General features: G+C 42.9%; 1 protein-coding gene across 1 annotated transcript in view; it reads right to left on the bottom strand.

Annotated features, from left to right (window-relative positions):
- Positions 1-5,937, bottom strand: part of cdk18 (cyclin dependent kinase 18) — a 140,250-nt gene extending 134,313 nt beyond the window's left edge. Inside the window, exons 1-2 of the mRNA XM_028446758.1 lie at positions 5,626-5,937; positions 2,382-2,517 (exon numbers count right to left, since the gene is read on the bottom strand). Coding sequence (XP_028302559.1) covers positions 2,382-2,499 — 118 coding nt within the window. The 5' untranslated portion in view covers positions 2,500-2,517; positions 5,626-5,937. The remainder of the gene's footprint in view (positions 1-2,381; positions 2,518-5,625) is intronic.
- Between the last annotated feature and the right edge of the window lie 10,383 nt (positions 5,938-16,320).

A 16,320-nucleotide genomic window follows, 5' to 3' on the forward strand; every position in this document is an offset into this window, starting at 1 on the left:
AATAGATCATAAAATCAAAGAATAAAATCAAAATGGGAGCTCATAAAACAAAGAATGGAAGACAGACAGGGAAAAACGGACAAACATGAATAAGATGGACTGTGTGTGAACATGTTGTAAATGTATGTAAGTGTATAGCTATGGAAGTATGTATGCAAGCTATTGTGGATCAAGCTTGCTGATCAGAGTTTGTTCAGGTACCTTGAAGATGATGTCCGTTAGAACTAGTAGTTGCTGTGTTAAAGAAATGCAGCGGGACGTGCCACCGTTGAGTTCTTTTGCGTTTCAACAGATTAGCCCCTTCAGCCGTACCAGATGTTTCTGGCCTTCGCAGCTGAGTCAGACGTGACGAAGCGCTCAGCCGCTCCGTATAAAATAACATCACCCTATACGTCCTCGCACAGATGCGACCAGATAAAATTTTCACTCGCACACATTGAAAATATAATAACCATTAACCAATTTGGTCGTCGCAGTCTCGAGCCCTGGCACATAATCCGTCGCAGTTTGTTGAGAGATTAAAAAAAAAAAAAAAAAAGAGAGAGACCCGGAAGTACCACAAAAAATAAACGTTTTGCAACACCAAAGTCGCAACTCTCTCTCTAAACGGTTCTGTGAGTTTAGCATTTACATCTCAGTGTATTGCACGCACGCACATCAGCCGTGTGTGTGTGTGTTTACATTGTAGCTGCTAGCATCTTAACACAGAATAATGTAAGAAGAAACACTCACCCTGGCAACAAACAATAATCATAGTGGAGCTGTGTTGTGGACCCATCCACTCACAAAAAAGTTACATTCCTCTGTCTGAAGAATCAGATAGTTTGTGATATGGTTGGCTAATGGCCATCAGCAAAGCCGCGGCCCACAGTCATGGAGATAGAAGAGGAAGTGAAGTCTGTGACCCGCGATTTAAAGGAAGTTTGGAATCACGGGAATAATTTTAAATAACCATGAAATATTAACTTAAATAACTTTTTGCAGAACAAAAACGTTACGTCACGATACGATTCTCTCACGATTTATTTTACAAAATGGGACTGTAGATAAATTTTTTTTTTTGGGAAATAAACTAGAAAATACAGTACTATTTTCCTTTTATTTTTCATTGTCAAAAGAATTCCTTGATAAACTATTCAAAACAATGCAATTTAACTAAAAATAAATCTTGAATTAAATAAATAAAGGAATAATACAAATGAAAATGAAGCCTATTAATTTAAATTCTGGTTCTATAATAAACAATGCAAAACTGCATAATAGTTATTTTTTCTTTTTAAAAGTGCAATTGAAAATGTATTTTGTGCCTTTACAATTGACTTGGATTTAAAAAAAAAAAAAAAAAAAAACGTGATTGCAATGATTTACGTCATATTTGTTTGGATACAGTAATACAGTGGTCGGTTGGCATGCAGATATCTTGCAGTGAAGAAGAGAAGCTATGCTAGCAGACAGAGTTAATAGAAAAACGTGACTTTTACAGATATTCAAGTAATAATACAGATATTCTTTCGGTGCTAAAGGGGCAATGAATCATTTATTAACATATGTAAGAGTAGAAGGCGGCCAGAAAGAAAGTATTAGCAGACTCCGCCCGCCGCCTACACTTGTGGTTAAAAAGAGTACTGCGATTCAATTTTCAGAAAATCGATATCAACCGTGATACCTATGAATCGATTTTTAACTGCCTTACGATTAATCGTTACATCCCTATATAGATATAGACATAGATATAGCTATAGATAGATAGATAGATAGATAGATAGATAGATAGATAGATAGATAGAATTTACAAAGGTTAAGAATAAAAGTGTATGCTAACAAATTAACCTCAACTTGCTGATCTAATAGGAAAGAACTTTGGATCGACAGATATTCAAAATGTAAAATTTGGATTGTGGGTGAAAAACTTGGAGTCCAGAGTTAACTAGCTGTGACTTTGGATGTGTATTGGTAACTGGAAGGGCACAGATTCCTAACCTAGACATAGTATTGGAGCGGTGCTCTATAAAAATTCATACATGCCTTCATAAGTCTTCATGTCATAATATGAAATTGTCTCCTCGTCCCATGATAATATTCCAACATCAGCCAAGTGTAATACTGATTTGTAATATATTCTTTATAGTTTCTGTGCAAACCTGTTGCAATTTGAAGGTGCCTTTTCCTAGTACCAACATAGGTATTGCTAATTTCCTACATTTACTTTGTCCATTATCCTGCGAGTCTGATATTTCATGAAAAAGAAAAAGAAAGATGTATGTATGTATTTTTTTTTTTTTTTTTGTTAAAGGAATTCATTTGATCAATAAATCTAAAGATGAACTATCCTTCATATGTCAGAGGATACAAGATACATTCAATTGAGGATTGGGTTTTACCTTGAGTGTGCCTTATGTTGAGCTGATGGATCTGTTCAGTGAACTCATTCTCTTCAATTGTCTCAGTACGAGGAACTGATAAGGAAAACCGTCTCTTAAAATTCTTCATCTTTTTCATTGCGCTGAAGAGCAGAACCTGTAAAGAAACATAAAACTATCAGGTATTGTGTCAATAGTTGTCTGGACTTCCATCTTTGTCACCTCTAACAGTTTCTATTTTCTGTCGTATAGGCAGTTGTGGATACAACCAATACGGCAGAGTGCTCTATGTGTGGATTTTTCAACAAGTCAAGCACAAACTAAAGCAGCTGACAGAAGCTCAAACTTCACCTCAAAATTATTGTGTGTGTGTTGAAGCAGCTTTGCATACAGCACAATATGGCATCTGTATACCATGCTCAAAGTCAAAGAGGATTAAAACATTTCCATCAATCTTCAAAATTTTTGTTGCATTCCTGTTGTGTACAGATGGGGAGAGACTGGGAGAAGGGGTAGTGGTGGTTGATGTTGGCAGCGAGGTAAGTGACGTAAAAGACCACAGGCTTCCGCTCTAATAAGCTGGTGTTTGGTCTCACTGTGCGCAGTCCGTTACATGTTCTTTGTGACCAGTGGATGCAGGCAGAAACACCTAAAAATCTGATTGATTTTGTGAACGGTTTTCGCAAAAGACTTTATGAAGCCGGGGAATTGGCATAGAAAAATTTGACTGTTACTCAAACTAAAATGAAAACACTGTACGATCGGCATGCTGAACTCCGTGTATTTAGAGAGGAGGAGAGAGTTTTAGCCCTCTTACCTATTTTAAGTTCTTAGTTTCAGGCCAAGTCATACCTGTCAAGTATCCTGTTTTGGCTGGGAAACTCCCATATTTTACCTTCCTAAAGAGCAGCAGGATGGGACACAGTTACACGTTCTGTAAAACTAGTAACTGAGATTTTAGCGTCTACCACAGCGGAAGGAACGAAGTAAGTCAACATGAAAAATCCACCAATCACAAGCACCACAAATATACACTGCTTACAAAAAGTGTTGAAGTATTAAAGTCTGCATTAAATGTGTCTATTAAGAACCACGAGTGAGCATCAGAAATTAAAAGAAAATATGTAATGAAAATAAAATGATAATGTCTAACTTAAAGACAAGCAATGTGAAATTAACAGTAAATATGCAACGTGTTGACTTATTTTGTATTAAAATACTCGATGTAAAGCTCGGTTAGATGGATTAATGAGCGCGTCCTAATCCAGACCTTCCCCATAACAAGTCACATTACAGAACTCACTCAACAGCCAAAAGTGGCACATATTGTGCATCTGTTTGTTAATTAATGTGCCTGTGTGGCATTTCAGCAAATTTAACTGAGAATTGTCTTTCTGGTCAGACTTCATTTGAAATAAAATTATCAATATTTATTTCATGGATCACCATTTTGAGAAAATGTACCCTAATTTCCGGACTATAAGTCGCTACATTTTTCTCACACTTTGAACCCTGTGGCTTAAATAATGATGTGGCTTTTGTGGATTTTTCCCAGATTTATAAACTTCATGTTGTCACAAAATTGAGCTCCGTCACATTAGACCAGATGGAGCAATGAAATTGTGAACATTAAATCGTTTTTGCTTGCACAGAATCATTCTGATCACTCATTTTGTCATGATGCACACTGCCTCATCATAGCAACAACGCGGAGAAATGTTGTCAGAGAGAGAAAGAGAAATGCCCGCTCCAGCAGCAGCAGTGTGTATGAAGTAAAAGTCAGCCAGTTTGTAATAGAAGAATAAACAAAATAAAATTGTTAAATCGTGCCCTTTGCATTGCGTTTGTTTCTGTCACTCTAAACTGTGATTGGCCTGAGTTGACTTTGGAGAAAAAGTAATGGATCACAAACAGTAAAACACTGTTTTGCCGGAAACAATAATTCCTCCTTGTTCTTCTCACACTCGTCTCCATGTCAACAGTTGGCCTACTGTACTCTGGGGCAATGAGTTAAAGAACAATGTAAAGGTCAACACTGAGATGGCTTGTTGTGGTTAGTACTTTGTGTCACTTATCAAAGTTCATAGGATTGAGAAATGTATACAAATTTGAGAGTCCAGATGTTAAAGTCGTTTTATGTTTGTTTGTTTTTTATTTTGTCTATTTAGCATTGCATTGCATATGTATTTGCTTATTTTTTTGTTTGACACTGTAGGAGGGTTTAAAATATAATTTTAAAAATGAAGAAGTCAATAAATGAATCAAAACCCACCAGAGGAGTCACCCCTAAACCCCCCAAGGTGAGCCACACATGGGCAGCTCATTTAATTGTGTTAACAATATTGTATTTAGTTATTTGCAGTTTAGGATTTTAAGGTTTATAAATACACTAACACTTGTCAACTGGGCGACCGTGGCTCAGGTGTTATAGTGTCGTCTTCTGATCGAGAGGTTGGGGGTTCGATACCAGTACCTGACTATGTGTCGAAGTGTCCTTGGGCAAGACACTGAACCCTAAGTTGCTCCCAGTGGTCGACTAGCGCCTTGCATGGCAGTCCTGTCCCATTGGTGTGTGAATGTGAGAGAAATTGACTGAATGAGCTGATATGTAAAGCGCTTTGAGACTGCTTCAGTGTGGGGATAAAGCGCTACATAAATCAAGTCCATTTACCATTTGTTCTTGTACTGCAGCGGATGAAGAAATGGAAGATGATGAGAAAATTGAAGAAAAGTTAAGTAAAGGAGGTAGTGAAGAAGAGGATGTTGAGACGATTGAGGATTTTCTAAATAGTAGCAAAAGTCTGTCACACAATATTCAATAAACCACAAAAATATAGTAGAACAGATTGTCATTAGGTTTTTGTGAAGAAAAAAGAAAGTTTATAAAATAATGCAAGAATACTAGTAAAGTTTCAAGGCAAAAAAAAGCTCAACAAGATAGTTTTTAACACGGGCCCAAAATGTGGTGTGTGTTTTATGTAATGACTGCCCTCCGACTGCATTGGTGAGCAACTGTTATCCCTTTAAATTACTGCACACACTACATCACTAAACTGTTCACTGTCCATGATGCAGTATCCTTGGAGTTTTATTACATAAAGAGGGTTAAAGAAGAAATCCTGAAGATAAAGCCATATATAAGAACTCAATGGAATAGCAGATTCAATGCATCACATTCTGCTTTTATCCCCCGATTCTCTGACCCTTGGTGTGAGATAGAGCTCTGCATACAATTTGCAAGCAAATGTGGCAACAGAGTACTTACTTTACAGCAAAGCTGACATCATCTACCATCTCATTGAATGACTGTAGAGGGTGGAAGGCTGGGGGAGAACAGGGCAGTCGCCTCAGGTTTCCTTTGCTTTTCTCAGATGTCACTCTCAGCAGAGATATATCCACAGGATTCAATTAGCTCTATTACAGTGATGTACCGGCGGCTCCACAGAGAAATGTAAAGGCGAGTATCAATAATAGGATCAACCTACTACAATCCTGTCTTACGCCCCTCCCTCTGTATTAGCCCACCAAGGCCTGCCTCAGTGAGCAGATAACAAGAACATCTAAATATAAGAGACGAGGACACACAGCATTGGAAGAAATAACACACTGCTGCTCACCAGAGGGCTCCTCCCACTCTACCCGTCATCTCTGATTCCAGCCCTCGTTGTTACGGCAACAGCCAATCCCCACTCGGCATAGCACAAGCTTCCACCTCTTCTTCTTCAAAAAAAAATCCTCCTACCATTTAGCAACCCTGCAGTATTGACTGCTCATCACACATATAGAGCATGTACTTGGTGCATCTGTAAAAAAATGTGTAAACAAATATGAGTAGGAAGCTTTAAAAATCTAAAATCTTGCTTTTTCTAGTTTTTTGTCTTTGTTTATATATATACCTTGTGAAACATGTCATAAATTTGAAGTGATTTGGCATGCAAAGTATTTGTTTTACTTATTGAGAGATGTATTTCTTTTATTTCTGTATTTTTTAATGTTAGTATATTGTGGGTTCTGACACTATAGCTACATGCTGGTTTCCAACAGACACACACATAAGCAAAATTACTTTTTTGACATTTTTTTTTGTTATTATTTTGGTAAAAGGGTTTTACATCCACATAAAAAAACACAAACAAGTAAATTAAAGCCAATTTGAATATACATCAAAGTAACAGGTTCAAAACACAGATTATTATTAGAGTAAGGCATTGCACAAAAAACAACAAGATAAACATAAAAGGCTTATCCTAAATGAATAAATGAACAAACCAAACAATAATTGAACTAAAAATAATCAAACACTAACTGTGTTCACTTCAGTCGCTAAATGGGAGGCTGAACTCTCATCCCCACAAACACCAATTTCTGGACAGACATTTGTTGCAATACTTTTAAGATGACTAAAAAAACACAAACCTTCAGCTAATTCAATACAAGGTTCTCCACTGAACCTACATTACCCAACAGAAAATGTATAAAATGAGTTTCTCCCCAACAGACATCTGTTCTCAGTGCACCCAGGGAACAGCTGCTTCTTTTTTATTTACTTATGGTTTTGTTCCCAATACAGCAGTTTTGTTCTCAAATTACTGAAAAACTGTCCTCCATTTTGAGCAGCAGAATTCCTCCATCTCCATATCTATGTCTGATAGGAGACCTGACAGTACTTGATCTTCCAGCAAAACAATCGCAATCCATCCTTGCAGCACTCACCATAGCCAAAAAAACAATATTAGTGAATTGGAAACCTTAAACATCAACCAATGGCAAAATATCCTCATAGAATTAATTTCCATGGAAAAGATGTCTGCACTAAAAATATAAAAACCTGCTTTGAGGAGCGTTGGACTCCGTTTTTAAATGCATGAAATCTTAATTTTGATCTAGCCTGCAAGTGACTGCCAGCACCACCACTCCCCCGCCATCCTCTTTCTTTTAATTGAACCTCATACATTCACTAAACACACACATTCACACAGGGGCCGAGAAAAGATGGCGCTGTAATGGCGGAGTGCTGGCTATATGTTTTTTGTAAAAGCTGTAAATCCTGTCATCTAATCGTCTGATTCTGAATGGCATATTGTTCCTGAATGTACGCTTGATCATCAGAGATTGATCCGTGTGTGATCGTATCTCCATTACCTTATTTCACCAAACTTTGTGCTACCTGTCAAAATGAGGAAGTGGGTACCTGCGCTGCTATTGCTAACCTGGTTTACTGTGGGTACCCTGCTCGTGTTTGAAGCCAATTGTGGCAGTGAAACACTGCGGTACAGTCAGGAGAATCTGTTATTTCTGCGGGACGAGGACTACTCAGTTCCAGCGGGTCTACAAAACTGGACCGAGATACTACCGGGCCAAAGCAGAGTTGGCAGCGGGACTACCCAGAGAAGAAAGTGGGGAAGGTGCAAGGCAGAGGCTGAAATATACTGGATGAGCTACATGCCACCATCTCGTGCCAGTGGGCATATAAGGACGCAGCTCTAATCTGTGTCACAGATACATGGCTTGACAGCACCAGGACACTATGAGTAGCCAGAAGAGGCATGGAGGCGGGGTTTGTGTGTATGTCAATCAGGTGTGCAGTAAGACGGCCACTGTCATAAACTCTAGTTGTACAACTGATGTGGAACTGCTCGCACTAACTTTTAGACCCAAATACCTCCCCTTCGAGTTTGGTCAGCTCGTGCTAGTGCTTGTGTACATCCCTCCATCGGATAATGTGACGTGCGCATCAGAGGCCATTGCGTCTTGCGTCCACAAGCTCGAAATTGCCTCTCCAGACTCCTGTGTTTGTTCTCTGGGATTTTAATGACTGCAGACTGAATAAGACTATTCCCATTTACCATCAATATGTGCCATTAGGGGTAATAAAACAATCAATCTCTGCTGTGGCAATGTCAAAGACGCATAGAGAGCTTATAAGAAACCTGATGTAGTAACATCAGATATCACCTTCTGTGCAGAGATGTTGGTCCCTCTAAAAACTGTTAAAGTGTTTTCAAACAATAAGCCCTGGATAACCAAATCACTCAAAACAACTCTGAATGAAAAGAAAATGGCATTTAACTCAGGAAACAAACAGGGAGGTAAACTAATCCAAAATAGACTGAATAAAGAAATAAAAACAGCCAAAAGAGCCAGGGATGCTTGGCGGGGTGTGAAAACCCTGGCTGGGCTTCCCTCCAACTCCACCTCATCTGGGCTCCCAGCAGAGGTGTCTATCCACATGGCAGAGAATTTTAACAACTTTTACTGCAAAATGACAAAAAACAATAATTATCCAAAAAATGCACAAAAAGACAACAGAAAGATACAAAAATACACATAATGTCTCCAAAAACATACATTACAGAAAAATACATTGACAAAAAAATATAAAAATTAATATAAAAAACAACAAACACATTTATCATGCGCATGTCCCATAAAATTAAACCTGGGAAATCGCACACGCTATTTTACTTTGCACCTGCAAATATACTTCTTTATAACACTACATAGTACAGAGTATGTACACCTCTTTGTACATCCAACCTTCAAACATATTCTCATTTGGCCATAATTGACAACTATACTTATACTTGAATGCATACTTCCGACGGGCACTGTACTAGCGTTCCAAAACGCCAGTATAAAACAGCCAGCTCCAAATACTTGACAGCCAGTCTGGGGGTGGGGGGTATCCCGGCAGTCATCAAGAACAAAGTGGAAAGGTTTCCTTCTGCAGAGACGTGATGATGAGGGGTTCGAGTAAAACCGAGAATTCCAATATATTTTTGAGGGTATAAACATGCATAGAAACACATTACTGGTACATTAACTCATATAAATCAAAAAATGTGGAAAAAGGACATTTTACTGCTGCAAATGTGTAACATATTACTGGTATTTTGAGAACAGGACACATGTAGATTTCCGAGCATTGCATTATAGTTTTGCAGGACTCCCAGGAACTCCACATACTCAAAATTGGTATTGCCACGTGTGCACTAACACGACACAGCCTAAGATGAGAACTAAAATTGTATTAAAAAATAAATAAATAGTCCCAACATTATGCAGTCTTGTTCCAGGTTCTGCTGTCATAATATTCCCATCATATATATATATATATATATATATATATATATATATATATATATATATATATATATATATACATATATAACTTGCTGTAAAAAACAAAGCGCTGCAGCCCAAGTAGGTGAGAAACAAAATAAAACAAACTCAAACAAACCCTCGAGCATTAATGTGACAAATCAATCAACAGTTCTTGTTGAGAAAGATTATTATTATTCTTGATACAGTGGAAACAGGGTGGCTTTGGGGTTGGGGTCGGTGGCAGGGTGTGCTGGTTACTCCGCTCCTTGGGACTGTCTAGGGTGTGTGTAGGTGGGTGGCGGTGGCTGCCTCTCGGGCTGGGATCTCTGGGACATCTGGGGGGGCTGCTGGTTGAACTGATTATGTAACACAATAAGCACAATATGCACTCTAACATCAAATCTCACTCTCAATTTAAAACAGTCAACTCTTCCTAACCCCTTCCGTTTCCAACCCTGACTCCATCTTCCCTGTTCCCTTCCCCCTCACCTTGGTATAACAATGCCCAATTCTTTTTATATCCTCCCTTTAATAAAGTGCTTCTTACCCTTCATTAGGGAGGGCTGGTGATGGTCACAATTATGCAATAAAATACAATAATTTATTTAATGGCAATAACAAGACATGCATGCAGTTGGGTAGAAGCTGTCACAAAACCTCACCGCTCTGCATGGCAGGCTGCAGTATCTTCTACCTGAGGGTAGAACGAAGAACAGTCCATAACAGGGGTGAGGGGGGTCCCTGATGATTCTTGTTGCCCTTGACAGGCAGCATTGTTTCACGAGGTCCCCAGTGGATGGCAGAGACCTCAATATTTTTTTCAGCTGACCTCACCACATGCAAATTAGTGGGTTGAGTTAAGGGGGTAGGATGGAGGTGATGACATTTGACCAGCCTTTCTAAGCACTTCATGATTATGGGTGTGAGTGCTACAGGGCGATAGTCATTCAGAGTTGTTATTATGGGTTTTTTAGGATAGATTAAAATGACCTTTTTCCCTTCATTCTTTAGAAACTCAATTTAAAATATTGTGTAGAAACTTTAAACCAAAGAGTTAAGTGAGAATTTGTTTTTAGTAAATTAGTCATCACTCAAATAAAGATGTCATCTAAATCAGTGGTTCTCAACTGGTCTGGGTCTGGGACCCACCATCAACTTAAAATGACAAGTCGTGACCCAAACATTATTTATCCAAAAATGAAAAATGTGTTAAGTGAACGTTCTGATGCAAAACATTAAAACCGATATTTCAGTTTAAGTGTAAAAAATAAGCAGCAATACTAATTCAAGTACTGAGGACTTTTAAAACAGGCATGTAAACAGTCTCAAGTAGTTTCAAAATATATGAACTAAAAGTGCAATTACTTTTCTCCATAAAACAAAAAAGTGCAATTCAATCAATCAATCTTTTATTTGTATAGCGGAGTTAAAGTTGACAATTTATTTTCTCAGTTCAAGCAATGCAGGTCTCAGGTCCTCGGAGTCTTCCCCACACAGGCACTAGGAGCACAGGAGATGAAGGTAAGTTTCAGGTTATCAGAAACAGGTAAGTGTAGTAAGTCACTTAGTAGCCGACTGCCAAAATCACCATCAAGCTGACGGAACAATCTGGCAGAGTCTGTCTGGAGAGCTGGGTCTTTCACTGCAGCAGCTTGATTGCAGATGGCCAACAGGTGAGTAGCTCCAGCAGACTCCACCAATCACACAAGCAGGGAAGAAAAGGGAGTGGGGAACACAGGAGGACCAAAGTCACGCCCAGGGGCGTGACAGACACTTTACAGTAGAGCAGTCTTAAGGACGGACTCTTCATTTTATGGATGCACACATGCATATATACGTATATACACATACATATGTATCCCACACCCAACATGAATCCATCATGGCGGCAAGGAAAACCTTCTGTTAAGCAGCAGGAACCTTGTGTGGATCCCATGCCTATGATGAACAGCCATCAACGTAACGCAATAGCTTCTCATAATACTGCAAGTCTACAACACCACTGTTATTATTGAAGAAACTATGTATTGAAGTGCAAAAAAATGTGCAAATCATGTAATCTGATTAAGTGCAATTAACAAATTATCAAGTGAATACAAGCTTACATTCTGATCACAATCTCAAAAAACATTTTACAAAGGGCTTAAATTTGGAAGCCAATATTGAAAGAACAGCATGCTTTTAAAGTAAATAAAACAAAGATCATATCAAAAGCAATGCAGAACTACATGGAGTTCTAATGGGCTAGCTGGGAATGCTTTTTGGTCTTTACAAGAGCCTCAATATCTGGCTGTATGGTTGACAAAGCAACTCTGAGGTCATGCTCAATGCCCAGTCTATTTCGATATTTTGTCTTCAACTGAACAAGAGCTGAGAATCCACATTCACAGAGGTAAGTGGTGCTGAATGGTAGGAGGATTTTTACTGCTCGACTAGCAATAGAGGGATACTCTCTCATCACATCGTTGCACCAGAACTGGGAAAGGCTTACCTCTGTGAATTTCTTTTTGAGCGTGCGATCACAGGATAGCTCCACAAGCTGACATTCTTTTTTTTTGTTTTCTGCTTGTCTGCACATGCTGTCAAAGGTCAACACTACAAAAAGCGCAATCATTATGAGACAGCAATGCATGTTTTGTTATTTTATTTTATTGCTTAATTGTGACCATCACCAGCCCTCCCTAAGGAAGGATAAGAAATATTTTATTAGAGGGAGGATATAAAAAGGGAGAGCAGTGTTACACCTAAGTGGAGAGGGAGGGGAAAGGGAGCAGGGAGGAGAGACTCAAGGTGGGAAATAGAAAGGGTGGGTAGAATAGATTGTTTTACAGTGAGGGTGAGATGTGAAGTTGTAGAATATATTGTGCTTATTATGCTGTGTAATCAAGCCGGTATAGTGACAAGTGAGAAGCTTAGCTATAAAGGTGGTGGCTGTGGACAGGGGGAATGAGTGAGTGGTAGTACCTAAAGCAGGTATTTGGGATTAACGTGTCTAAAGTTAAGCCCAGTATGAGTTTTATCCCACATCCCAAGGCATGCCAGTGCATCGTATACCAGTATATGTGCAAAAAACCGCTACCGCAAACTCAAGAATTGTTCCGGGCCTGCAGATGCAGCCAGGCCAGCAGAAAGAGTGGGGGCCAGGGAGCCTCAGGCCACCCCCCTACGGCCGAGCAAACCCCCAGACGCCACCCAAGATCCCAGGCTGAGAGGCAGCCACCGCCCCCCACACACACATCCGAGGAAGCCCCAAGCAGCCGAGCACCCAGCACATCCCGCCACCGACCCCAACCCCCAACCCCAAGGCCCCCTGCCAGCATCCCCCGTGGGGGTTTGGCCCGGGGGGGCCCACGAACAGGCCACAACCCAGCAAGACCGCACAACCCCAGGCGGTGCAAGAACAGCAGCCCAGGCCCCGCCCCCCACTGGACAGCGCAAGCCACGGGGCAATGCCCCCCCCCCCCCCCCGGCACAAGGGCTACCGACGGCCGCCAGCGAGGCACCTCAACGGCACACAACCAATGCGGAGCAGCAGCTCCCCGCCAAAGGCACAGAACCCACCCACCTGCCAGCCCGCAGATAGCAGGACAGACCAACCAAGCAGCCAATACCGACCTTAAACCACCGGAACAGCTAGAGCTGCCACCCAGCAAAGAGCACTATCCCGGAGTGCCAAGCAACCCCGCCCCAACCCCGGCACAGAGGCCAGCACCCCCCAGCGCGCCCACCCCCCCACCTCGGTGCGGCAGACCACCCCAGACCCACACACCGCGAGGCGCGCCCCCAAGGCAACCAGGAAACGAGACAAGCACCAAGCCCCACCCGTAGGGAAGGGGCACCCCCACTTCCCAGCAGGCCGGCACCGCTCGGAGAGACCCCGCAAAGAGAGCCCCCAGCAACACCCCCCACACCCCCCAAGGGTTGGGTATGTGAGTGTGGTGCAACAAGTGGGTGAGCCAGACCAGCTGGGAGTCAGTGATGTGAAGTGGCCATGTATGAGGCCTGTCTGGTAGGAGCCCGGCCCATCCGCATGGCGAGCCACCGGAGAGGGTAGATGGCGCAGACGGGCACGCGGCACTGCGGGTCCCAGGGTCCCGAGCAGCACAACCGGAGACCCCCCACGGCACCCCCCCAACCATGCCGCCCCCCCCAGGCGGAGCCAGGCACCAGCCACATCCCCCTGCAGCCCAGGAGGCGACCTCTGCCGCCAGCCGGCCCAGAGCGGCCCGCCCCGCCAAAGCAGGAGGCGGCCGAGCAGGAGAGAGGCCAGCCTCCACAGCAGGGTCAGCGCAGGCCCGCACGACACCACAACATAGCACCCTCCACAGGTGGGCGGCCCCGGCCCCCCCGACGAGAGAGGACGCCACCAACCACCCAGGCAGGGCCACCTCGCCTACCACAAACCGACAGGCAGGCGAACCAATGCACCACCAGCCAGGCACCACAACCCCACACCAACGTCGCCAGCAGAGCACCCCCCTCCCATGGAGGCCACCCCCAATCACCCACATGAGACTCCCCCGACGCCAGCAAAGCCCGGAGAACAGCGGGCCCCAGCCACCAGCCCCACCCCGCCCAAGGCGGTGCGGCACCCCACCGAACCGCGGCCAGTCCCCAGGCAGACGGCGGGAGGGCGAGCCCCGAGACGCCGAACCCAAAGACCCACCCCCGGGACACGCCCGCCCAGACATGGCACCCACAGGGCCCGGCGCCCCCAGACCAACCACTCCCGACGCGGATCCACCAGGACAGGAGCCACCGGCCGCGCCCCCACACACACCCACCCAGCACGACCCAGGGGCGGCCTCAGCGCGGGCGAGGCCCCACACCTCACCCTTCCCTCCCCCGAAGCTACACAAGCCGGCCCCTGCGGTCCCCCAAGTGAGCCCCCGGGTAGGGGGGGAAGGGGGCGGCCCGGCCCACCGTGCCAGCAGCACCCTTAGCGAAGGCGCGCCCCAGGGTACCAGGCCAAGGCGCCCAGACCGGCCGGCGGAGCAACCCACCGCAACTCCCCACCACCCAACAACCCAGGATGCAATCGCCGCCCCCAAGAGCAGCCACCCCCACCCCGGACCCCCCCGTCCTGAAGCCATGAACCCCACCACCCCAGGCCACACAAGCTGACATTCTTCTTTTTTGCACTCCGCTTGATGTAGATTAGCGCTTGTATAACATGCTTTAATGTTTCGTGGAGTACGTGTCCCATATCCTTTGATGCCAAAGGCCTCACGATGTAAAAAGCAATTGTTCCAGGTTGCACTGGGAGCCTTCTCCAGTATTCTCCTCACGACCCCCGAGTTTTTCCCTGTCATGGCGGCTGCTCCATCTGTTGTAACACCAACACAGATGTCCCAGCTTAGGCCCACGGAGCTCAAGTACAGAACTAAATATTTCCTCAGCGGTTGTAGTGGTTGGTAGATCTGTTGTGCATAGAAACTGCTCTTGAAAGTCTCCATCCCACACATGTCTCACGTAAACAATCAAAACTGCTTTGCTTGATACCTCTGTAGATCCGTCCATTTGTATAGCAAAATGACCGCTTGTGTGAAGTCGGGCTGTCGTCTGCTATCATGTGACATGTCCTCAATTCGCTTACTTACAGTGTCATTAGACAGGGGTATAGTTTTTAGTTCATCTGCAGCAAACTGATCCATCACTTCTTTTACCATGTCTATTGCGGCGGGTAAAATTAAGTCCTGAGCGATAGTATGGGGTTTCTTCAACTTTGCAACACAATGTGCCACCAAATAAGAAGCACGGAGGGCATTCACTTGCTTTGAGCATGTAGGAGTAAGGCACTATTGCGATATCCTCAGATCTTGAAGCCGTCTACAAAAGTAATCAACAGGTTTCTGTCTCAGCGAGGAGTGCTTCGTTTCCAAATGGCGCATCATTTTAGACGGCTTCATGCTTTCACTTGCCAGCACCTCGCAGCACAAAACACACTGAGGCTTTTGTACTCCTTTGTCCTCAATGTAGGAAAATCCATACTTAATGTACTCAGAGTCGTACTTGCGCTTAGCCATGTTGCTATTGCTATGTTGCTATTGCTATCAAATGTAAACATGCATTCTTCTACAGCAATGCGAGTGTCCCCTACTGTTGCGGAGGGGAACTACATCACCTCTTCATTAAATTTGATATTTATTTGTCTTTCTCTTTGGGGAAAGGCCCGCGACCCACCAAAAACGGTCCTGCGACCCACTATTGGGTCGCGACCCACCAGTTGAGAACCACTGATCTAAATAAAGTCAAAACGTAGTCCAGAGCAAAAGATCCAAATTAAAAGTATCTGAATAAAACACAACTGTTTCAATGTATTGACTTTTATTATTGTCTTTGTTTGTGTTTTAAATGCATGTATGGCCTGGTGGACTGCAAAAACTGTCTAAATCTAAATCTCAATCTACATTTTCAGTTCTGATTACTGATGAACAAACACAGAAATACTGCACAAACTAATATCAGTTACAGTTGTGATATTGTTTTTAATTATCAATTCATTTATTCTAAAAAAGTAGCCAAATTACATAATTTTTATGCAGTATGGTGTAGATAATCTATTCCAAAGTAGAAATGCACACTAATGAAATGAAAGATTGTGGAAAGGGCTTGTATAGATGATAGTGCTGTCTTTCATCACATCCCATTGTGATCTAGTTTCACTAAATTGCGCGTATAGTTGTTCAATTACCTCTTTTGGAATTTCAGGACTTGAATCTTTGTCATAGTGCAGGTGTTTTGGTTTTCTGGATCTCTGCCATGTCCACTCCTAAAAGTTCTTGCTCAGCAGATTTCAGTGTAGACTCTTTGTCTACAATAATGTAGATATATATTATTATCAACAAACTGCCAA

The sequence above is a fragment of the Gouania willdenowi genome, chromosome 5 (genome assembly GCF_900634775.1).
Source record: "Gouania willdenowi chromosome 5, fGouWil2.1, whole genome shotgun sequence".
Taxonomy (NCBI): Eukaryota; Metazoa; Chordata; class Actinopteri; order Blenniiformes; family Gobiesocidae; genus Gouania; species Gouania willdenowi.